Source organism: Phacochoerus africanus, chromosome 11, assembly GCF_016906955.1.
Source record: "Phacochoerus africanus isolate WHEZ1 chromosome 11, ROS_Pafr_v1, whole genome shotgun sequence".
Classification (NCBI taxonomy): domain Eukaryota; kingdom Metazoa; phylum Chordata; class Mammalia; order Artiodactyla; family Suidae; genus Phacochoerus; species Phacochoerus africanus.
The window spans coordinates 100,916,033-100,942,724 of NC_062554.1; the positions used below are offsets into that span (position 1 = coordinate 100,916,033).

Here is a 26,692-nt window from a genome sequence, read left to right on the forward strand (position 1 = left end):
TTTTCAGAATGAATAGAAATCAATTAAAGATATCAGCTTGCTAATGTTAAGTCAGATTACTGATTGTATCCCAAGATGAGTCGTCCACCATGCCTGCGGACTTGAAAATCACCTGAGAAGCAATCAGTGGACACTAACCTCAACAGTTTGATTTAATTTATCTCGGGTCAAGCCACTGATTTATAGATCTCTCAGATGATTCTGATGTGAAGCCAGAATTGAGAGCTCTTATCCTGGATGATGCTGAAGTAAGTGAAAGACTAGTGCAGACACCAGTGTTTGGCATGCTGTTGAGAGAAAATAGTGAGGATTAGCCATCTTTAAGGTTATAGCTATTCTATCTTTGGAAGTAAAGCTAGCAAAAAGACATAAGACTGTAATCATGGGTTTATGGGAGCCTCTTCTATTCCCACTCCATTGTACTGAGCATTTTCAATCAGTAATTAAAGATGATGGGGAATAAATTGTTTTATGTTTGATTTTTCCTCTATTATAAGTATGTTGCAGTGAACATCCTTGTGTATACATATTGTAGCTGTGAGAGAATATTTGCAGGATAAATTCCTAGAGGTGGAATTATTTGATCAAAATGTTTATACATTTTAAGTGTTGATATTTATTTAATGTCAACTACCCATCAAAGAGGTTTTAATTTCATCTATTTTAATCTGTATCTAATTATAAGTTTGTATACACAAGACAGACAGGGAATAACCAAGAGTATACAGGTCTAAGAAGGGAGAAGATTTGAAGAGAGAGCAATGGTTTGAGAAAAAATGTATAGCTGGAATCTAATACACAGCACGAATGAACCTTTCCACAGAAAAGAAAATCATGGACTTGGAGAACAGACTTGTGGTTGCCAAGGGGGAGGTGGAGGGAGAGGGAGTGGGATGGTTTGGGAGCTTGGGGTTAATAGATGCAGACCATTGCCTTTGGAATGGATAAGCGATGAGATCCTGCTGTATAACGCTGGGAACTATATCTAGTCACTTATGATGGAGCATGATAATGTGAGAAAAAAGAATCTATACATGTGTGTGTAACTGGGTCACCATGCTGTACAGTAGAGAATTGACATAACACTGTAAACCAGCTATAATGATAAAAATAAAAAATCAGTATTAAAAAAGTAATAAAATAAAGTGGAGACAAAAAATGTATAGAGAGACAAAGTGAGGTAATGAAAGTGTGATTTGGGGGGCAGTGCCAAAGGACAATTTGAAGCTGTCATAAATTGTAAAATTTTCTTTCAAGCAGCAATTGGCTATATAGGCAAGGAGAAAGGGACTCAATTGTCTTTTTTCAACATTATATTTGGGACCTTCCATTATAGTTTCACATAGTTTTAAAAAGGAAAATTATCGCCACAGTGGTGAGTGTATTGCTAAGTTTATTCAATAGAAACACACGTGCACTGGAGTTAAAAAAAGTGTTCATTGTAGCATTGTTTATAACTGAAAATTTGGAAACAACAAATGTCATTGATGCTTAATCAGTATGAGAGTAAATAAACAGATTGTGATAAATTTGCATGATAGACTATTACACACATACATATATACATTTACAAAATTGCTGCCTTCCTACATATGATTTTGTCTTGCATTAAAGTAACATTACTCATCATAAGACTTTTTACACCATTACAGAATTATAAATGTTATTTTAATAGTGCTAGGGATTTAATTTTATTTATGTACCACCATTTATTTTAAAGCTTCAGAAGTGAAAAAAGAGGAGTTCCCATCATGGCTCAGTGTGGTAATGAACCCAACTAGTATCCATGAGGCCACTGGTTCAGTCCCTGGTTTTGCTCAGTGGGTTAAGGATCCGCCTTTGCCATGAGCCATGGTGCAGATCCTGCATGGCTGTGGCTGTGGTGTAGGCCAGCAGCTGCTACTCTGATTCAACTCCTAACCCCTAGCCTAGGAACTTTCATATGCTGCTGGTGTGGCCCTAACAAGACAAAAAAAAAAAAAAAAGAGAGAGAGAGGTGGAGAAACAATATAACCAACACCTGAGTATATCACACAAAGATTTAATAAATTTTAATATTTTACTAATTTTGCTTAGATATTTTTTATTTTTAATAAAACAATGCAGATGCAGTTGAATCTCTTCTATTATACCTTTCTTCAAATTTCAATTCCATGTTCCTCTCTCATCTTTCAGAGTTACCAGTCTCTTGGATTTGGTGTTTATAATTTCATACGTTTTTTCATAGTTTTGCTGTATGTGTTTGTGTCTATGAACTAGTTGTGCATATTAAACAACTTTATGTAAGTTCTTTATATACATATGGATATGCACATAAATATGTTTGCAACCTAGTTAGCTGAGAGTTTTTATCAGGAGTATATTATTTTGTTAAATATTCTTTCTATATGTTTCTGATTAAGTGGTTTTTCTTTTTCTTTTTTTTTTTAGTTTGTTAATATGGTGATATATGTTTATTGGTTTTAAACACTTGTTCCTAATATATTGTCTATTTTACATATTGCTACATTCCACTTGCTAAAATATTGCAAGTTTTTGTATGTATATTCATGAGGGATAAGAGTCTATAATTTTCTTCTACTTTTGGCCTTGTTTGGGGATTATGGTCTTGTTGGTCTTATAAAATGAAATGGATAGTATTGCCTCTTCTTATTTTCTGAAACAGTTTGTATAGATTAGTATTTTTTCTTCCTTGGGTATTTGGTAGAATTCACCAGGAAAGCTATCTGGTCCTGGAATTTTTTACAGGAGGGATAGTTTTTAACCAAAAACTGAAATATACACACACACAGTGGTATATATTTACACAGCTCAGGCTATGTTGGATTCTTATGTGTGCTTTGGTTTTGTCAAGGAATTTGTAGATTTTATCTAAGTTGTCAAATTTATTGGCATGGGTTTATTAATATTATCTCATTAATGAGCTTTTTAATATATGTTGAATCTGTTGTGATTTTACTACATTGCTAATATTGCCAATTTGTGTCTTTTTTTAAAATCTGTCTGGCTAAAAGTTTATCACTTGTATTGATCCAGCTCTTGGCTTTATTGTCTCTCTATTGATTTCTGTTTATTTTTATTGACTTCAAGTCTGTATTATTCCCTTTTTTCTTCTTACTACTTCTTACTTTCAGCTTAACCATTAGAGGAGGTTATCAAGTGGCTATGACCACCGCTTGAGCTTGACCCGAGAGCTGGACCTTTGCAATGGAAGGCTCCTCACCCCTTCCCTGACCTTGGGACATGCATTCTGCCGACGTTCACAGTGGGAGCCATTTTCAAGGACACAGCCTTGAGAGAGCAGTATGTTGTAAGACTATATGGACAGTATATTGGCCAATCCAGTTAACCTCTAAATAAACTTTAAAGATTCTGATGAGCAAGCGCAGAGATCTATTCCTCTTGCAACCACCCAAGACAAGCTTCATACATAAAGTCTTTGCTAGTTAAACTTGCCACGTACACATATGGAATTGTTTGTCTCTTTCTTTGGCTTTTCTCTACTCTGTGTGTACAGGGTCAGTTTGCGAACCAGCATTTGCTCTTCCTTTTCTAGCTCCTGAGGTCGTTTATTTGAGACCTTTCTTATTTTCTAATATAAATATTTTGGATTATAACTTTGTAATTCTTGATTTATTACCATCCCACAAATTTTGGTGTGTTGTGTTTTCATTTTTGTTTAGTTCAGAATAATTTCTCATTACCTTTTTGATTTCTTCCCTTACATAGGTTAGTTTACAAATATTTGAGGCTTTTTCAGATATCTTTTTGTTATTGGTTACTAATTTAATTTTCTTTGGTCAGAAAATATCGTTTTTATTATTTGAACCATATTAAATATTAAAACTGTTTTATGACCCAGATATGGTCTATCTTGGTAATTTTTACATGTGTTCACTTAAATATATACATTATGCTGCTTCTGGAGGGTGGAATATTTTATAATGTCAGGTTAAGTTGGTAGATAGTGTTGTTCAGGTCTGTATCTTTCCTGATTTTCTATTTATTCTATCGATTATTGAAAGAAGTGTGTTGAAATCTGAATATAATTGTAGACTTGTAAATTTCTCTCTGTCGTTCTGTTTTTGCCTCATGTATTCTGACTCTCTGTTGCAGGTACATAATCCTTTAGGATTTTTAAGTTGATGAATTGACCCCCTTTATTATTATGGAATAACCTTCTATCTCTGTTAATATTCTTTGCTCTGAAATCGACTTTTTTATGATGTTATTACACCATGACAGCTTTCTGTTATTCATGAAACATCTATCCTTTCACTTTTAACATTTTTGGGTGTATATAAAGTCTGCTTCTTGTAGGTAGCTTATAGTTAGAGCTTTCTTGTTTAATCTAAACTGATCATCTCTTTTAATTTTGTGTGTGTGACTTGGAAGTTGCTTTTGGCTTTATATTATACATCTTAATGTATCACGTCAGCCAACAAGGCATATAACACTTCACATATAATAAGTTTACAATAGTACATTTCCATCCCCCTCCCCTAGCATTTATTTTCTTGTAGTCATACATTTTAAATCATTGTGTGTTATGAACACCACAATAGAGTCTTATTATCTTTGCTTTATACCATCTTGTCTTTTAAAATTATTAAAAATATACATACAGTTTATATTTACCATTTAAAATGCTATTTTGAAATAATTATTATACAGGTGGCTGCAATTATATGTTAATAACTTCACGTTTCCTTCAGGATAGAATACTTTTTTTTTGCATTTTTGTTCTTCGAGTAGCCAGTATAGGCACCAAATTAATATTTTTTGAAATTTCTACAAGTTACATTTCTAAAATGGGCTCTGCAAAGGAACATATGTTCTGAATAACTAAAACTTTTCATTCTTTACGTTTTGCAATTTTTTTTCATTTTAAGGAAATTACTACATTTTCTTCTGCTCAGATCTCTTTTTAAATATAGCATTCTAATTTTACAAGTTTGGGATTTTCTTTCCAAAGAGATCTCTTATGTGTGCTCTCCAGCTACTTTCTTGGTAGTTCTGAATGATCTTCCTGGATATTGCTGCCCTAACTCAGGAACAGTTTAGAGAATGTCTTACTTGCTTCTCCATCTTGTAGGATATCAGACTCCTGGTTTTCTTATTCTCTCTTGGCAGAACACTTGGTCCGGATATACTCTTAGCGGTTGCTTCTCCCTTCCCATTCAGCAAGCTTCCCCTCTACTCCCGCCAGCTACTTCCATCCATTTCTCATGACAAAGTCTGTACAGAATATTGCATGGGTTGGAGTGGAGTACCTTGTTATTTGGGAGCCTGGTCTCTGCAGACAGATTGACTGGGTTTAAATCCTGTCTCAGCCACTCACTAGTCCTGTGACTTGGACAAGTTACTCAAGCTGCAAAATGGGTACAAGGCTACTGACCTTATGAAGTTGTTAAGAGAAGTAAATGAGCTAATACATGCAAAATGCATATACAGTACTTCACATAAGGTTAGAACTCAAAAAAAAAATAGTGCTTATTAATATTATTATTTACAAAAAGAAACTCCCCCTTTAATTCCTTACTTTGCTATATTCACCAATCATGTCTTTTTCTTTTTTCTAATAGGTAAACATTCATTCTCAAAAACTCCATCTGTCTTTGGAAAAATGATAAATTTGTTAAAAAGGAAGTTTTCTAATATGTATCACTGAATATATTAAAAATTTGCAGATTGCTTCAGCAACAGATAGCCCTCTAGCCAAGTTATTTTTAATATTTTTCTGTAATTCACTGCAAAATAAAATATCTTAAATTGTTTAGCTTAAGATAATTCTTTTTTTCTTTGTCTTATTTTCATATATCATGCTAGTTTTGCCAAGATATAGTCCTCAGCTTAAAGCTGAAATGTGTTTATTTTTCATATACAACTTTATATAATTTCTAATTTTTAAAACAAAATATTAACTTTCTTAGCAAATATAAAATATGAATGTCACCATTAGTTTCTCTTACAAATAATATGTGACTTGATTCTCATGGTAGATATGCAGCATATAGTCAGGGCTTTACAGATATAATATGATGAAATTTACATGTAAGTTCAGAAGCACTTAGAGGCTCAATACTTCTTCCCTGTATTAAATATGTACTGAATTCCATAAGCTGCAGAAGTATGACTAATGAAATTATACTCCCTGGCAGCAAAGTCAGCAAGATATCATTATTTACCACAGAAAGATGCAATGCCCTCAGCACATACCTAGGGCATGGAGAAACTCGTTCACTTCTCTACTCATAGGAACAGGTCTGTTTTTACTTGTGGTATAGTGTCACAAATCAAATAATTCTCATTGCAATTATGTGTTTAAATTTGTTCAAAGATTGCTTAAGGACAGTTTTTCTTCTTGAGGGACAAATATCTATGTTCCTTTCTCAGAGATTTTTTTCCCCCTTTTTTGTTTCTGTGTATAAGAAACCTTCCTAGTCATACTTTAAGAATTTTTCAAAGGGATAATGAACATATATGTGAAATGTTACGCTTTCTACTACCCACCATCAGAAATGGTCATATTTTTCTCTATATTGTGGTGGTGTACTCAAATGCCAGTATTTGCATCGCAGCTTGTTGGTTTACAAGCACAGGTCAAGGATACAAAAGCATCAAGACACAAAAGATCAAAAGGTGTAATGCAGAGGTGGGCAAACTACTGCTTGCAGGTCAAATCCAGTCCACCACTTTATAAATAAATTTTATTTGAAAACAGCAATGCACATCCCTTTATGTCTTACCTGTGGCTGCTTTCACATACAATGAAGTGTTTAGTAGATACCACAGAGAGTTATGGCTGCCAAAGTCTAGGTAATTACTATCTGACTCTTTCAGAAAAATTTGCCAATCCCTAACCCAAAGGAACAGTTGGAAATAAAATGTTACTTAACTTTTGTTCCTGGATGTTAAACCTACAAACAATGTTGATTTTGATATGGCTTCATTAATGCCCTGCAGTCTAGTTTGGCCAGGCTTTGTTTTTCTAGTTTTCAAATACTAGACTCTTTAGCCCTTCTTGTATGGGACAGTACTTAATACTTTGGGTTTGAAAGCCAGAGGACTATCATCATAGTCATCAGTTATCTCCAATAACTGATGCTACCTTGGGGGCATTTTCTAAGTCATCTGTTAGAATGACGGTGTTCTTATCTTGCTTTTATATTTTGTCTCAATTAATCCCCGCAGGTAACCTTGTTTTCTTATCCTCTGTAAAGGAGTTAAGGATTTATCTAAAATTACAAATATGTCTCCAAAGAATCCAGTATTTATTTTGATGATTCACTAATCACCTCAGTATCTTGTGCCAGAAGTATCTTAATTAGCATTCTTTTGAAATGTCCTTAAAACTTTCTTCTTTTATTTATTAATTCATAAAACATCTCTTAATCTCTCATGATATTGCAAGCCTCAGAAACACTGATTTGGTAGTCTATAAAGCCAAAAATATTTGTCATCCCTTGGTTTTATTCTGATGTTTTTGTGTAAACATTTCCAACAAAGGTCACAAATGAGTATTTGACAGCCCACTATACACATTCCTCTACCCTGTATCACTTTCAATTTTCTGTCCAATCAAGGGGTGAGCAAAGTGGCGTAGAAAGAAGACTAGAGGGTCTAGGGGTTATGATAATTCCATAGAAACAGAGTCCTGCTGCCCTTCAGACCTAAAGAGTCACATGGATCCTGGCAACAGTGCTGATGGCTGTGTATTTGGTGTTTAGATTTTAAAAAGGCAGAAACAGTACTCTCCTCCCACCTTTCTGGTTAATCTCTAGAGGCATAAAATTGTCTGCTAACTAAAAAAAGCAAAACAAAACAAATAAAGGTACTTGGGTTTTCATTTTTCTTAGAGTGCTGATTATTTTATTTGATCAAGTTGTTTTTTTCTTTTTCCCCTCAATTTCCTAAGGAGAACCTGTGCCATATAGCAACATTTAATGCCTGACTCACCCTTCTTCTTTTCTTCCCTCTGTAATTATTTAAAATGTATACTTGAGAACTTCAATAAATAAAAGTTGATCACTCAAATATGTAATTTGGGAGTTCCCTTCATGGCTCAGTGGTTCACGAACCCAACTAGGATCCATGAGGATGTGGGTCCCATCCCTAGCCTCACTCCGTGGACTAAGGATCCGGCATTGCTGTGAGCTATGGTGCAGGTTGCAGTTGTGACTCAGATCCCGTGTTGCTGTGTCTGTGGTAAAGGCTGGTGGCTGCAACTCTGATTTGACCCCTAGTCTGGGGTCTCCCATATGCTGCGAGTGCAGCCCTAAAAAGCCAAAAAAAAAAAGAAAGAAAGAAAAAGAAAAAAAGAAAAGTAATTAGCACTATATAATCAGATACATCAATGTTTTAAAATCCCTGAATAGTTAACTGTCTTCTTCATCTGTATTTTTTGGTATTCTATAGACTCTAGTCTATTATCTACCTTGGGCATTTCAGAATATAGAATGCCATAGAGACATATGGTGATACTAAAAGTTAATGTCATTGAGAGATTCTAATAGAGATAAAATGATAAAGTTACGATCTACTAAATCTTCCATGCAATGAAGGTCAAAGGATAGAGTGTCTGCATTGCTCAGAAGGCGGGTGGTATCTGAATAGTCTAGTTCTAGCCCAGATTAATTTTATGTGAGGAGTGTATAAAAACTTCACACTTTCCTATAAAAAAGCATAGATCTTTCCTTTCAGTATGTAATCTCAAAGCATTATCTATTAAATAATAGATCAGGGAGTCAAAATCTTTTTATTCTATAGAATGCCAGATATAGAACATATCTAAATTGAATATTGGAAAATTAAAATAAAAAGTTCAAAACTGCATTAGTTGGTAACAAGAGGGCATTCAACTTCTGATTTAGTATTATTAGTCTAGTTGTAGACAAGCTATAATTTATCATTTAGTAAATCAGATACTTTAGCATAGGGGAATAGTGAGATATTTTTTTCTTGCTTGTTGGAGATCCACAAATTTTTTCATTTGTGTCTTCTGGTTTTTTGCATTGACCATTTTTTTATTAATGCAAGAGATTTTCTGCATTAAATACTTGGTTTTTTGTTTGTTTGTTTTTTTGCCATGTTATTTATCACTCCTGGTAAGCAATATTCAAGCCCCCTCCGTCTTTCAAGATTTAAGCTGTATTGTTGCACATGTAGGACCTAGACAGTTTATATTACATCAAGTAATAATGAAAGTTATTTGGAAGCAAACATAAATGAAGATTTGTCAATTATTTTCCAAAATCAATTAACTTCTAAGAAAACTATGAAAAAGCAATGTGCAACTGCAAAAGAGAGTGCTTTGGTTTTGCAGTATATCTCTCACGATTATATTCACCTACATAGTAATGTATGACTCATTTCCTCTGAACCCAGTATATAGCTATAGATTACTCTAGGGCCAATGACAGGTCATGACCCATGTTTTATGAGCAGTCGTGGTTAAATTAACAATGGAATTTAACACTGCTTTTTGTTTGAGCAAGTGAGATTAGAAGAGCAGTTTTCAAATTATTGTACTTGGACCAGAAGCATCAACATCACCTGGGAACTTTCTGGAAATGCAAATTCTCAGGCCTCACCCAAGACAGTGAATCAGAAAATCCAGCATGATACCAAACAGTCTGAGTTTAAGAAGTCCTTCCTGTGTTTCTGATGCATCCTTCATTTTAAGAACCACTTGTTTGGGTTTGATGATGCCTCAATCAACTGTTAAGATGTAAGACAGTAATCAGTGCCATCTGGAACATTAGTCTGAGTCTTTATATCCAGAGATATGCAAAGAGAGATTTCTTCTTCAAAAACTTCTCTGTGTCTAAAAGATATGTAACACTACTGGTATATGTCATTGCAACTTTAAACAAATATTGACAGTGTCCTGTTTTAGGGGATAAGAGAGCTTTTAAATAATTCCTGAGATTTAGAGCAATATACCAAGCAATATACCCCGGCAAGAAAATAGGTCAAAAGTTACTACCTGTATTTTGAAATGGATTTTTCACATCTTCAATATTTTATAAAACATTCATATTGTTTTACTGAGACAAGAAGTAATTCTTACACCTAATAGGTGAATAATTGACTCAAGTTGTCTTTTCCTTTCTGGCCTTAACCCAATCCTCCCCATCTATTGATATGAAACCTATAAAGCTCATGTTGCTTTATAATCCATCACAAAGAGTCAATGGCCCAAACTATATTATTTACTTTGTTTGCTTTAGCTCTATATCTCTATGAAATCATACTTTTGGGTTTTATGTGATCGAAAATGAGTGTAATAAAACCTAAGGTATAGGCTGATTATGTAAAAGTTGATCAGAGCCATCGGTCAAGTCATCCCCTCAACGTTTTTATTGGAAGCACACAGATAGATCTGTGGTAGTATGAGTAACTGACATACCATAAGAAGTGTCTTCAGGAATTTAAAAGTAAGTTAATTTAAGGTTGAATCCAGAGGAAGTCACCCTAGCTGTCAAGATTTATTTTCTCCAGCTTGCAGTTGAGAAACACTGGGAATAAAGAGAAAATATATTCAGAAACATGCATAAGAAAATAATTCAGTTTCTCAGATTTTCACACAGTGACCCATCAGCCTGCAATTCAATAGGAACTGTGGACCTTTCAGCACATCAAAATAGATCACAATAGATGACTGCACTGACTATCATCTAGGTAGTCTTTCTTATAAGCCAACGGCTGGGTTTTTTTTGTTTGTTTGTTTTTTTGTTTTGTTTTGTTTTTGTTTCCCCCAAGCATTTTAGGAAATATCAGAAGGCTGAGGGGAAATGTACTTTAGAATTATATTTACCACCAATGTCATGCTCTTTTCTTATTAAAGCAAAAGGAGCAATGTTCCTTCATTTAAAAAAAGTAGAATTAAAAAAAAAATCCATTGGCACCCAAGTTGCCATGGTAACAAAATGACAAGTGGCTTTCATGTGCTTTCTCTGTGTATCAATAATAAGCCAGCCATTTGGGAGCAAATTCATTCTCTTCAGGCATGTCTTTTGAGCACAAGTATTATGTGCTTCCATTAACTCATGAAGGAGGTGTTATTCATGCAGTACTTAATTAAGACATTATTAATAATTTTTTTCTTAAAGAAATTAAACAATAAGAGATAAAGCAGAGACTTAATTTAGCACCATTTCCTCTGTTTCCATTCCATTTTTTCTTTGGAGGAGTGGCCAGGAAAAATATAATGAAGAATGAACTATAAAAGAATTTGGATAATAAAAATTTATTTTGGACATTTCTAAATGCCACTTAGGGAAGTCCTGACAAAATATAGAAGAGCAATAAGAAAAGGTGAGCTTTAGCTTTAGTTTTATGATATATCATCTGTAGCTCCTCTTTTTTCTCCCTTGTTTCCACCCTGTACCTAATGCTGGGTGATCACTTGTTATTACTGTTGAGTCTTGTTTCACTGTCATTTCTCTATTCATAATTTTTTGAGATAGGAAAGTAGCTATAATTATTTCAGCATAAAAATAAATAACTGCTTCAGGAAATTCAACTTAACTATTTCTCCAGTCTAGATTTAATTACCTTTAGGTATAAATTACCATTACATTTACATTATTTGCCTTATTTTTAGAATTGTATCTCTTTCCAAAGGAGTGTTCACAGATTACCAACTGCTTTCTTATTCTTCAGCCATTTGATTTCTCCTTCTGGTGCCAATTGATTTAACACCAACTAATATCTTTTCTTCCCGGACACATAGCTCTAAAATCTTGCTCTGTGAGTCTTATTGTTGAAGGTCCTATGCCTGAGGGTAAAATTAAATGATCCACTAATCAGGTTTTATGAGCATTTTCACACTTTTCAAATGATTCAGCAAAGGGGAAAAAAACTTCTTGCAATCTAATCCATAGGCTCTATTGGCCTTAAGTGTCTGTCTAACAAAAGGCAGAGCTCCTTCCAATAGCGACTGAATCATTGCATCTCACATTTTAGTGTGCAATCAAAGGAAATGGATTTCTATCTTATGTTTCTTTACACCCAAGCAATAAAAGGGGCAATCTATGCCTTTAGGCATAGGTTTCAGCCTTAATCAAATTAATTCATTTGAAACTTTTATTATAATAGATTCCAAAAATAAGATATTATCAGTAATGTTTATTAGAATTATAGTGTTCTAGTATATTCATATTACTAAGGAGGAATGCAATATTGTTGCCATAGTTTATAATACCTTTTTATATTCAATATTTACCTCACCACATAGTAAGAAAACTGATGATCAAATAAATGATGTTTTAATCCAATACCACATATCTAAAATAATAAAACAGAAATAGAATGCAGGTGTTCTGAATTTCACTTCTAAGTATCTTTTTGCCACACAATGCTTCCACCTTCTTCTTTTAAAAATGAGGGGTGATATATATGTGCCTATGTGTGTGTACATATACCAGTCATTAGAAACCACCATGCACTGTTATATGTGTCAACCCTATGAAAATAATCTTGAAAATTCAGAAACACCTGTATATGTAAGCCAATTGACTTAAGCTAAATGAAGCAGTATGTGAAATAAGTGAAGTTTCTCTGAATTTAATGATTAGGAATTAGTGGTCTCCTGTTGACTCCCAGGTGTCTCTAACCAAGCTGTCATTCACCCCTATGAAACCTGCAGCCCACAAGTATTGTAGATCTCTGCTTCCCTTCAGGTCTTTTACTGTCTGTCTCTTGAAACTTTTGCTCTGTATTGTCTAAGCGTATGGTTACAAATCCCAGTAATTGACCCACTGAATAGTCCATCGGTGCTAATGATTTGATTTATGGTCATTTAATAAGATTTAACCCTTTACAGAATGCTATATGATTTCCTTAAATTTTTTTTGTTCATTTATTCTCCATCTCTTCTTGTCAGAATGTAAATTCCAAAAAGGAAAGAATCTAAATCTAAATCTAAAATATTCAAGATATTTATCATGTATCATAAATAGTGCTTGGCACATAATAAGTGCTCAATTAATGTCTGTGGCATGAGTTAATGGGGAAGAAAGCAACTACCTATGACATCATCTCTGTTCTTTCAGACAAGAATACTTAACATATAATTCTTTTTGAGCACCTCACAAGTTCTAGACATTGATTTAAGCAGTTTATATGGATTATCTCATTTGTTCTTCTAATTAACTCTTAAAGATGTCACTATTATTATTCCCATTTTACAGATAAGAAAACTAGAGTTTATAGAGGTGAAGAATATTGCTCAAGGTATTTCTTTTTTTTTGTCTTTTTTTGCTATTTCTTTGGGCCGTTCCTGCGGCATATGGAGGTTCCCAGGCTAGGGGTCGAATCGGAGCTGTAGTCACCGGCCTACACCACAGCCACAGCAACACGGGATCCGAGCCGAGTCTGCAACCTACACCACAGCTCACGGCAACCCTGGATCGTTAACCCACTGAGCAAGGGCAGGGACCGAACCCGCAACCTCATGGTTCCTAGTCGGATTCATTAACCACTGCGCCACGACGGGAACTCCCCCAAGGTATTTCTTATAGAAAATGTCAGAGCTGGAGTTCTCCTGTGGCTCAGAGGGTTAAGGACCTGACACTGTCTCTATGAGGATGAGAGGGTTCAATCCCTGGCCTTGCTCAGTGGGTTAAGCATCCAGCATTGCCGTAATCTGTGGCATAGGTCACAGATGTAGATTGGACCTGGTGTTGCTGTGGCCTGTTGTAGGCCTATAGCTGCAGCTCTATTGGACCCTTAGTCCAAGAACTTCCAAATGCTACAGGTGCAGCTATTAAAAAAGGAAAGAAAATGGCAGAGCTTCAACAAACTCAAGCAGTTTGGTTCCATGGCTCACATTCTTATCTACTGTAGTGTGTGTTTTAAAGGTAGTTTTTGTTTTGTTTTAAACCAAAGAGTAATTCTAATGGTGAGAAAGGATGTTGATACATGGCAGGCCAGAAAGGAAGGTATTTCTGAAGCAGTAAATTCTTTTATTGTTTCAACTCATATGTTCCATCAAGGCAAGTCCTTCTAAAGAGATTCTACGACCTGGCATAGCACAGAGGTACATTTGTTTTCAATAATAAAATATGAGCTTTTTCTGACTCTTTTGGATTCTATTTTCCTCTCCTTCACTTTTTTTTGTTGTTGCTGTTGTCTTTTTGCCATTTCTAGGGCCACTCCCACAGCACATGGAGATTCCCCGGCTAGGGGTTGAAATCAGAGCTGTAGCTGGCAGCCTATACCACAGCCATAGCAACTCGGGATCTGAGCCGCGTCTGCAACCTTCACCACAGCTCACAGCAACGCCAGATCCCCAACCCACTGAGCAAGGCCAGGGATTGAACCCACAACCTCATGGTTCCTAGTCAGATTCATTAACCACTGAGCCACGACAGGAACTCCCTCCTCTCCTTCACTTTTTCAGCCAAATCCCTTGACTAGAGATTGGATAGATAAGCCTTTTGGAGTGGGTATGTGATCAGCCTTGTGCTTTACCAGGGCTAATTAGATAGCAAAGTGATAAACTAAAAGGGGGAGGCAGACACACCAGGGACATTGTCATTGCTTAGTCCAGGAGGGCAGTATTTGGAGCAGAGATGGTGTAGAAGTGAAGGATGACATTGTGGAGTTACAGGACATAGAATTTGCCAGATTCTGGCAATGGAGAATGGAGAGGAAATAAAAGAGTGAGAGAGACTTCAAATGTGACTTGTAGGGAAAGCTGCAGAGCATGCATGACTGGAAGAATGGTGGTGACATTAACAGAGGAACAGGATGGAAATAATATGTTTTCATTATGATATTTTCCCAAAATGCTGAGTCAGATTTACTTCCTGTGAAGGTTGAATAAAGACATTTTCAGACACACAAATCTCAAAAAATGTAGCTCCCATGCAATTTTCGACAAAAAGCATCTGACAGTTACGCTCTGCCAAAATGAAGGAATGGACTACAAAAAGAGATACAGAACCTGGATAAGAGGGCATACAACACAGGGAAAAGGCAAAGTGAATCCCCAGGATGATGGCAGCTGTGTGGTAGGTCAGCACAGTCTGGATTGGAGCAGGACAGAAGTCTCCAGGAGAGATTTCTTCAATAACATAAATGATGACATATCAAATATACCTGTATGTTTTGAGAATATATTTGTTTACCTAACATGGAAAGAGTTAATTAATTGAATTATTGATCAACATGGGGAAATTTAGAAATGAAAACATTAAATTCAGAGTAAAAAAGTTATACAAAAAAAGATAATCACTACAATACACATTTCTATTAAGAATAGATTTACATAGCAGTATTATTGTAAATGTTAGATAGTAATTTAACACAAGTTTGTCCTACTAGAATTGGAGGAGGAAAGAAAGAGGAGGTGATGTGTAGAAGTGTGGGCAAAAGAGTTAAATCTTCATTTTCTTTACCAAGAAATGAATAGCGACTAAAGTAACAACAAAACAACAACAACAGCAACAAAACCAAGAGACATAATAAATTATGTAAAGTTATGGAGGTAAAGCAAAAGAATCAGCTAAAAGAATTATAAGTGTTTTTATCTGGATATATGGAGGGGGATGTCTGGGGGTGTTGACAGTCTGCTTAAAAAAAACCTTCTAGGGTTACAGAATAACAAACCTTGTAGGATTAGAAAATCTTTAATATATCTGTATATGTTACTTGATAAAAAACAAAAACTGGACATTGAAAGAAAGCAGAGGGAGTTCTCATTGTGGCTCAGTGGGTTAAGAACCCGGCATTATGTCCTTGAGGTTGTATGTTTAATCCTTGGCCTTGCCCAGTGGGTTAAGGATCTGGCATTGCTGCAAGCTATGGTGTAGGTCATAGATGCAGCTTGGATCCAGTGTTGCCATGGCTATAACATAGGCCTGCAGCTGCAGCTCCACTTCAACCTCAGGAACCTCCATTGCCACAGGTGTGGCTTTAAGAAGGAAAAAAAAAAGAAAAAAGCAGAGAAGAGTTTAGTCTTAAGATGGATGGATGATTACAATTCAGGATGAAGATAATACAGATGCAGGAGGTAAAAGTTAGAAAATTTTAAGGAATTTTATTTCAGATTATCTCTTCTATATTACCAATAAGAGAATGAGCTAATGTCTTCTGCTGAAGGTCAAAGCCATTGATTATTAGAAAATGGTCAGGTGGTGTCAGAGAGGGAAGACACGTTTTAAAAGGATTGCCAAACATCAGGAGAATCAAACTAACATTCAATAGCCTGTATTTGTAGGGTATTTTTCAATGAAAGGTTATGGTTTTCTGTAGCAACTACTGTCTGTGAATGAAATGGCCTGTCGTGAACCAGGAGGCTCATTAAGAGGTGGAAAATGGTGAAAATAAACTAAAGAAGACATTTTAGGTTCCCAGCCCCTTAGTAGATAGAAAGATAAGTGAAGCCGGATTTGGGGAACATCAGGGAAATCAGGAGAGCTCAAGAGCCTGGAGGTTTTAATTAGAAAGAGTACTATGAGAGAAGATGATGGGAGATCAGTGTCAAAGGGGGAAATCTCAGCCTTAAGACTGTAGTGTAGAACTTCTTCAAGCAACAACAAGGTAGGCAAGCCCCCAGTCCAAGCAGGTCAACAGCAACAGCTGACACTGATGCAGCCACAGGGAATCTACATCCCTGAGGCTAGAGCACAACCCTAAATCCTTGCACCAGAATTTGGTGCAAGCAAGTCAGTCTAGTCAGGTCAGCAGCCCTGTACTGTATATTTCCTTCAAGTTTATGGTCTTACGCTTACATTGTGCTAAAAATGCATTACTGTGCTACAAGCAGTTAATTTATCAAAGCATGTAATTTCTGAAATATGCAGATAAATTAGGAAGGAAAATTGAAACTTTGTTTTGTGATTTTTCTTAATGATTAGAATGTGTTCTAGATAAATAGAAAAACAAATTGCCAAAAATGATTTTAATGCGCTTTTAATTCACAAAGGTTAAGGACATAAAAGTCAGGATATTGAAAGTTAAGGTTCTCCTAGAAACATTAATTTGACAACATTATGCATACTAGGTGTGGGAGGTTTTTATTTTATAACATAAAAGCAGTAGGGAATATTATAAAATGTAGTTCAGTTAAACAAAATAAAATAACAAATTCAGGGGAAAGTCATTAAACATGATTATGGAAAAAACTGTTTTGCCACCTCCAAAGAAGGATTGTAAAAAAATTTTTTTTTTTTTTGTATTTTTCTAGGGCCGCACCTGCAGCATATGGAGGTTCCCAGGCTAGGGGTCTGATCGGAGCTGTAGCTGCCGGCCTATGCCACAGTCACAACAACATGGGATCCGAGCCACGTCTGCGATCTACACCACAGGTCACAGCAGCACTGGATCCTTAACCCACTGTGTGAGGCCAGGGGTCGAACCTGCAACCTCATGGTTCCCAGTTGGATTCATTAACCACTGAGCCAGGACTGAAAAATTTAATTTTAGAAAATAATTCCTTCAAATCTTAAAAATGTTTTCAATGGAAATTATTTTGACCAAAAATAAATTTTCCTAGCACATTGTATAATCTAACATTAGTTTATGCCTATTGTTTGCAGTCCAAATTTGATTCGAATAGACTAAAAAGAGAACTGACTGGCTATTACATAGCCTAATTGATAAAGAGTTTGGAGAGTCACAATAAAATTAAAGGTTTGAAAATTTTTTTGTTTAATATATAGAGAATATGGAGAATATTTTACATATGAAGAAGCCTGCCAATGTCCTATTACTTTGCTTACATATTTGCCCTATATATACTTCTGGATACCATTTGCATGTACGCAGTATTGAAATTCCAGTCTGAGTGCAAAATGTCTTTTGAAGTAGCATAGAAAAAGAAGAGGAGTTTCTGGAGTGTTGAGGTTAGGAAGTGTTCCAGAAAACAAACCCACAGGCTTTAATATGTCTCCATTTGGGTTCCCACCTCATAAACTAGATGGCTAGGTCTGGGAGCCTGAGTTCTTCAGTGGAGCTGTTCTCAGCCAAAGAGTGCTATTCCTGCCACCCTGGCCACAGAAGCTGTCTACTCTTTAAGTGATGCAGATGCAGGAAACAAGAGAGTGGAAGGCCCATACAGTAACCCCTGAGAGTGTGCCACTTCCTAGTTCAGTCAGGGATGGAGGGAGGGAAGGTGAAAGAGAGAGAAGGAAGGAAGGGAGGAAGGAATATTACTAACATTATAGTACTAATTCATTTATTAGTATTGTTTAATTCTAATTAATATTTATTAAATTTTAAGTAGTAGATAATAAAGATTTTCTGATCCTTTAAATCAAATATAGGCTCTTACTTGGTTCAGAATTAACAAATGAAAAGCAACACCCCCTCCTCCCAAGAAGCAGATCATGGAAATATAAATTGACATTTTGCTAACATTTCTATTTTCTATTGTATTTTATGTCATAGCAAAGCAGTCTACAGAACAATAGAGTCCATTCATGGAAGGGAAATATGTAAATTCCTGAGCCAGCAGACTCCTGGTCTGGTATTCAAGCCACCTCTTCAAAAAAGGGCACAATGGTCTATATTTTTCACTGAAAAATCTATGCAGTCACATTCCATGGCAGTGAACTCTTTATAAGCCTGATGAAGAAAAATGCTTTGTATATTTACTTTAGTTTTTACCCCCTGCTATCTTCTGTTTCCAAACAAACAGAAGGACAAATGCAAACTGCCAGCTCACAGGATGTACAAACAAGTGTTACTGAAAATTCAGAAGTATGGTGGTATTTCTAAAGTTCAGCAACAAATCACTTAGAGTCTTTGTTTTGTTTTTAATTTTCCTTATTCAGGCACCACAAGGCCACATAAGGAGGGTGAGGTCCCTGGAGTGGACTATATTTTCATCACTGTTGAAGATTTTATGGAATTGGAGAAAAGTGGTGCTCTTCTAGAAAGTGGAACTTATGAAGGTAAGCACAGCTCTACTGCTGAATTTTTTTTTCTCCTTTGAGTGAAATACACTGGAATACCAGCTTACCAGTGCATTATTATTTGGTTTGAGAGCTTTAATAAGGTCACTGTAGAAGCATATTTCCTAAAGAAAATGTAAAATACATCTGGGTTAATCCTACTCTTAAGACGCCAAAAGAAATGTATGTATATATACCCACTGAAGTATCCTTGTGATTACCTCCAGAAGCTAAGCTCTGATCTTCCAAATAAATTATCTTCATTTCTAGGTAGCGTGTAAAAGAGCACAGGGCTTGAGTTCCAGCCCTGTTATTACCTCTGTATGGTTTTCTCAAGTTCTTTCACTTGACTTGCCTTCACTCACCTCTCATTCAAAATGATGGTGTAAGGAAATACAATTGGTGGTTAAAGTCCAAAGCTCTCCTTGTGTACCTGTGTCAAACCTGAACCTATGAGCTAAAACCTTGAATGTGGGAAGTATGTTTCAGTGGAAAGAGCACTATAACCTAAGCCAGAATCTGCCTCAATTCCAAGTCTGGCTTTACTACCTATCCATGGGTATCTAGCCATGTAGTGTCTCTGGACCTCAGTTATCTTAACTGTAAAAGAAGAATACAACATTAAAAAATACAAATAAATAACATGATCACATTTATATATTTAAATTATATCTACATGCATGCAGTTTACGACTAATGAAAAAATACATCTGTGTATATATGATGACATTTTTAAATAATACAACTAAAAATAGTAGAAAATAATGCTTTAATTTCTACATCACAGTTATTACATGTGTAAACTGTATTTATATGTATTAAGTCCAAAGATGAATCTAGTTTTACTGAACCACAATTAATAACGAGTGATATTAAAAACACAACTTGTAATATATTCTGTGCTACTAGCCCATCAAATAGCAGCTAAACTGGGTTTGTATACATTTTGGCCCTCCATTTCTCCTTCATTTACTTGTAGATGTCCAGTAGTCTATTGTTTATAAAAACGCAGTAGTTTTCAGTTGTCACGGGTATTAAAATCTCCTTTCACTTCACCCTCTTAAGGTAATTTAGGCTGAGACACACACCCAAGTTATAGCTCAGATGTTTTGTTGCTTATTGCCACATTCATAGGAAATAGGCAAAAATGCCCAGGGTGGGGAAATGGTTTGATACATGAGTGTTGTTTCTTCTTCTTATTGTCAAAAATGAATGATAGTGGAGATCTATTGAAAATATTATATTAATTTATTTTTTTATTAAAGAGTATTTGATTTATAATATTGTATTAGTTTCAGGTACACAGCATAGTGACTCAGTATTTTTACAGATTATACTCCATTAAAAGTTATTGCAAGATAATGGCTATAATTCCCTGTGCTATATATTATATCTGTGTTTATTTCATACATAGTACTTAAATAAAAAATTGTGTTAATCATATAAGCTACTTTAAATTATGTATGAAAAATAGCTATATAAATCATAGAAAATGATTATAGCAAAGATGTCAGAGTACATTAAAAATGAGTTCTATAGAATATTTTCCTATGGGCTTTGCAGCATTGTTTAGTGACATCCATTAGTTTTCATGTCTGCCAATAATAATAATCTTGTATTTAGATACCTTATTTAAATACCAGGTTTATGCAGTAAAGAACCAATGGCTTAATATACATGGGCATTCCAAGAGTAATATGATTAACAGTATGGCCTTTTCTTTTTGTTTTTGAAAATAAAGATTGTATTTGCTGTATAGAAGATGAAAAAAATAAACCAAATATTCATATTAAATTTCCCATATTCTCATAATAAACTAGATGTCAGGAAGTTTAATATCAATATGTTAAAATATAGCCTATCTTAAATTTTAAGTTTTAGTTAAATTTTGAGGGAAATATCCTGAAACCATATGAATATAACCAAATTTCTTGAGCCAGTGTCGGTTGCTCTGAATATTCTTTATTTTTTCAGCACCAAGAGTGCAGTTTGCTAAGTTAGTGCCAAATTGTTAATTGCCCCAGTGAGTATAGAGCAGATTATTGGATAATAATGTTGATTTACACATAGGACTCTGGGGAATTGGTACCATTATGTACTTGGTTGCATGAGAAGCTCTTTTCACAGGTCACATAGCCATCTGGGTGGACACCTAAGGAGCATTCTCTAATCTCAGGATCTTCAGATTCTCCTACAGTTACAGCTGAGGAACCAGTAGAATTGGCATTAAAAACCACTGCTATTTCTTTAGGATTGATCACAAGCTCTAGGTTCAGAGCTACCTGAGTTATTTGTGTTACTAATGTGTTATTTGTCAAGGAAATTTAGGGAATGCCTTTTTTGCTGTCGGTGCTTTCAGAACATAGAGTAACAATTATGTACAACTCAACTACATAAAGACCAGAGCGCTTTTATATTTGTCAGACTTTAATGATATCATTCTCTTATAAAGTTTTTTTTTAATAAAATGCCAGTTTCTCTTTTATATGTTCTCCCTTCTGCAGTGTTTGGGCCACTGTTCCCTTTCTTCCTCCCTGCTAGACCATTCTTATGTCTTTCTTTAGAACTCTTTAGAGCTTTGAGCTCTGATATCTGTGAATCCACTAAAGAAATTAAAAAAAAAAAAAAAGAGTTCCTCTCAGCATTAAGGTCACAGACCTGTTAGCCATGTGAGGGTGGGGTCCTTAAGACTGATTCCTACCCACAAACCAGAACAGCAAGACTTCTAATGCAACTGAATTCAGGGAGATAGCCCCTGTTTATTCCTGCTCATTAATGCTTCTCAACTTGGTGCATTCTTGTAAGGGACTGGGAACCCACGCATTTTTTTATTAGCAGAGATCAAGGAAATTCTCTACAAAATGTCTAGTAAAGCTTCTTATCATTGAGAAAACCAGTCTTATGATGCGCCTGTCTTTCACCCCCACCTCTCTGTTTCCGAACAGGAAACACACACCTGAAAAGTAGTTATGAGGAAAAATATATTATTTTAAGCATTTCTTGTATGTATATACTTTTGTCGCATTGTCAGTAATTCTCATTTTAATGTTGGTGAATAAATGTAGCTAAAATGAAATTTGTCATTTAATTAGAAATGAGATAGACTGTCCTGAATTGTGGTTCTGTCTTTTACTTTTTAAATTTATTTATTTTTATTATATTTTATTTTTTTCGGTCTTTTTGTCTTTTTAGGGCTGCACCCATGGCACATGGAGGTTCCCAGGCTAGGGGTCCAAATGGAGCTGTAGCCGCTGGGCCTAGGGCACAGCCACAACCACAGCCACGCCAGATCCGAGCCACATCTCAGACCTGCACCACAGCTCAGGGCAACACCAGATCCTTAACTGAGCAAGGCCAGGGATCGAATCCACAACCTCATGGTTCCTAGTCAGATTCGTTTCTGCTGTGCCACGATGGGAACTCCCCGTTCTGTCTTTTAAAAATTGTCTCAAAGTCCTTACTCCAGAAGAACAATTCTGTTATTAGCAGAGGCTGCAAGGAAGGCTTTAATCTATAGTTAGACTACATGGCTCTAGGCAGAATTTGAGAAGGTTCTTAAATTCTTCTTCTGTATCACCAACCCCTCACTTGGAATGGGAACCTCCCTGCAGTTTTGCTATACAACAGCTGCTGAATGGTGTTGCATGTAAATGGCCCAGAGGACATGGTGCTAATGGACCATAAGTTCTTGGTAAAGACTTTACCATGACCTGAGTGATCACATCTTCATCTTTTCACATTCAGTCAGGTTTAAAATTAAGTTAATAAAGCAAGGCCTAGTGGCAAACCTGACATAACGTCAAGTAAAAAAAAAAAAATAGTACCATGAACCTTTATGTCAGGACTGAATGAAGGTAGAGGCTTCACGTGAAGCACAAACCTCTGAGCTCTCTGGATGGAAGGAAATAATTCCTTTGGGATTAAGGTCACATGCAGGTATAAGTGAGACCCCAGAGAGGTATAATTAAATAAGAAGGTCTGCCAATCTAAAGGTTAAATATTCTGTTTAAGTACATGTAAGAAAGCAGTAACCCCTGGGAACTGTCCAAAGTGCTGAATTACCCAGGGATCTAAATCAGGGAATCCTGCCTGACCTACTTCTTCCGGTTGTCTGGAATAATACAGTCATGGTTTCACTGACCACTTACACCAGTTTTCTGCCCTGACCTGTGTTCAGAATGTCATCGTTAACTAAATCCTTGTCCCCTGAGCTGATCGTGGACTTTCATTTTATTTATTTATTGAGATCAACTACAGTCATGATCCAGAGCAACAGTTCTATTACAACATTCGCTATCATACTTTGCTCTTTTGCTTTTAAATTGAAATAAAGCTATTTTTCTATCTACTGAAGAAATAATGTATCTTAAAGTTAAATGTTTTCTTTAAATGGGCATAAGCTCAGTTGTAATATTGAGTGTTTTTGGAGGACCAAATCAAAACTATCAGGTTATTAGGGCATCTGAAAGAATATAGTGCAAATATGTCATTCACCTTCACCTTAATGCAGTGTTCTAATCATGGACCCTAACATATATGGAATTCAAGTTTTCTCATATCTGTATATATGATTGCTGTTCTTCCTGGTGTGACACATAAAATCCTATAAACAATTAAGTATTTTGGAGTTCCCATCGTGGCGCAGTGGTTAACGAATCTGACTAGGAACCATGAGGTTGCGGGTTCGGTCCCTGCCCTTGCTCAGTGGGTTAACGATCCGGCGTTGCTGTGAGCTGTGGTGTAGGTTGCAGACGCGGCTCGGATCCCACGTTGTTGTGGCTCTGGCGTAGGCCGGTGGCTACAGCTCCAATTCATCCCCTAGCCTGGGAACCTCCATATGCCGCGGGAGCAGCCCAAGAAATAGCAAAAAGACAAAAATAAAAAATAAAAAAAAATTAAGTATTGAGTACACATACTATCCTAGGAAAATACGCCAATCACTCCTATGATAATAAGAAGAGATACAACAAATTTTACATAAATCCATTTAATTTTACTAACTAAAATCAATATCCACTTTTATAGTGTGACCCTGGTGCATTTATTATTGAAATTTTAAATCTCTATTTTCAATCAAGATAGCATTAGTGACAAAGAGATACTCAGTCCAAAGAAAAAAATCATTATTGGTGCTATAATGATTTTATATAGAAAATAAAACTATTCTATCAGTCCACGTTTCTATCCAATGAAATGTAAATATTTCCTGAAGGGCACATCAATGCTTAAATTGATGCTAAGATTGTTTTCATTCTAGGAGACCAAAAAAAGAGATAATTCCTTTTTTTGTATTTCCTTTGTACTCTATTACAAGAGAAAAAAATGTTACTGTGTAAGTAATAACCTCCACAACAACAGTAGACTCTTGGAGCTTACAGTTGAAAGGGTCCAGCTGTTACTACATATCCAGATTATAACATATTTTTTCTTTTGATATTTGCTTCTTTTTCTTTCTTTTGGCAATTTTCCTATTGTGGAAGATTCCAAGCCCTGCATCTGGGTGTTCATTTTGGCAACACTGAACATTTACACATAAAGCTCACTAAATATTTTTTTGACCAGTAGGAAACACACACACACACATTTAGTGAAGTTTCACACCCCTTTGAGATCTTAAAATGCCAGAAATTTTTTGGTAAGTTATTCAATTTGTGTTCAGAGCTATTGACAGACAGTGTATGATTTTTGCATGCTGATTTGCCCCTGTGCAAGGCACTAAGACTGGAAGTGTTGCTGTGCATTAAAATGTGACAAAATTCTCTTTTGGTTTTGGATTTTTGTAAGCCTAGCCTGTTCTAAAATATGTAATGCCATTGCCTATTTCTAAGCACTCTTTTCTCCCAAAAGAGACTGGAAGGAACAACCCAAGCAATTAATTAACTAATTTAATATTATATAAATTAACGAATGAAGTCAAGGAAAATGAAGTGGCTCATTTGCTATTATCTAAAGTACAATATTAACAAGTTTACTATTAGTTCTATAGTTTTTTGTCCAGTGTAGATGAAAGGAACAGAGCCAAGCTTTTTTGGAGTATATCCTTAAAATAAAGTCAATATTGGGAGTTCCTGTCGTGGCGCAGTGGTTAACGAATCCGACTAGGAACCATGAGGTTGCGGGTTCGGTCCCTGCCCTTGCTCAGTGGGTTAACGATCCGGCGTTGCCGTGAGCTGTGGTGTAGGTTGCAGATGCAGCTCTGATCCCGCGTTGCTGTGGCTCTGGCATAGGCCGGTGGCTACAGCTCCGATTCGACCCCTAGCCTGGGAACCTCCATATGCCATGGGAGCGGCCCAAGAAAGAGCAAAAAAAGACTAAATAAATAAATAAATAAATAAATAAATAAATAAATAAATAAAATAAAAAGTCAATATTCATGGGTATAAGATTCACTCCTTTGAGTTACTTACAACATGTAATAATATTAAGTAAAGACAGAGGTTCCAAAATGGTAATATTCAGGGATTACTTAATTTCCCTCAAGCTTATATCTTTAGTTACAATGATTTTCTAACTCCTTTGTCCATGCTTCATAAGCTTTTATCTGAAAAAAAATCGAGACACTATATGAAATAAATATCATGCCTCTCATTTGGTAGGAAGGAAAAAATGCATGACTTTAATTTTCTTTTTGTTAATATTTTTCTCCACTGCTTCAATGAGCATAACTTGCTTGCCTTTGCTGATTGGATGAATATTTTCAGAACACCTGAGTTCTCCCCCTCCCCCAAGGGGACAAAAAATGATAAAAATATTGATAATAGGAGTTCCCTGTGGCATAGCAGGTTAAGAATCCAGTGTTTTCACTGCTGTGGCTCAGGACTGCTGTGGCACAGGTTTTATCCCTGGCTCTAGGACTTTTGCATACTATGGGTATGTCCAAAAATATTGATAATAAATATTTCATAATGTTTAATATGTGTATTGCCGCATCTATGAATATATATTGAAAGATGTTTACTCAATCTTAGGATTCCATAACTATCAAAGCCAGTAAATTTACTCATTCCACAGGATCAATTCTTGGTCAAGTTGATTCCAACGGTCTTCTACTTGAGAGTTCATGCTTCTCTAAAATAACATCAACATAGCAATGATCAATAGCTCCTGCCATTAATCTTGGATTAGACATATAGAATTTTCTATTTATTTATTTAATTTGTCCATTCATTCTTAGGGCCTCATGTGCGGCATATGGAAGTTCCCAGCCTAGGGGTCTAATTGGAGCTGCAGCTGCTGGCGTATGCCACAGCCACAGCCACAGCATCATGGGGTCTGAGCCGCATCTGCAACCTACACCACGGCTCACAGAAAGCCACCTAACCCACTGAGCGAGGCCAGTGATCAAACCCACATCTTCATGGATACTAATTTGCTTGTTTTTGCTGAGCCACAATGGGAACTCCAGAAACTTTTCTAAAGGAGAAGTGTTATTTACTCCAGTTATTCTCAGTGATGCCCTAATGTCCCCTTCCTGTCAAACTTTTTTCAGGAACTTGTTTTACACGTTAATTATTTGAAAACTATAACCTAACATTCTACTCCACAAAAGTCATTTTTCTATTTGAATGTCAAATCTGAAAAATAAAACTTCATGTGACATTCTTTCATTATATCTCCCATACTCCTGATCTGAGAGACAGCGGAGTGTAGAATCTAATTAACTACAGTTCTCTTATTTCCCTTGGGGGAATAGAAACCATCAAAAATAAGAAAGCTGTGCCCTAATTTTTATTGCTAAATACTTTGTTTCAGAACAGATTGATTTCAGTCTCCAACAAAGTTACACT

At 35.7% G+C, this 26,692-nt stretch overlaps 1 protein-coding gene across 1 annotated transcript in view; it reads left to right on the top strand.

Annotated features, from left to right (window-relative positions):
- MAGI2 (membrane associated guanylate kinase, WW and PDZ domain containing 2) overlaps window positions 1-26,692 on the top strand; it is a 1,320,860-nt gene that overhangs the window by 729,334 nt on the left and 564,834 nt on the right. The window contains exon 3 of the mRNA XM_047751755.1: window positions 18,786-18,905. Within this exon, the coding sequence (XP_047607711.1) occupies window positions 18,786-18,905 (120 nt within the window). The remainder of the gene's footprint in view (window positions 1-18,785; window positions 18,906-26,692) is intronic.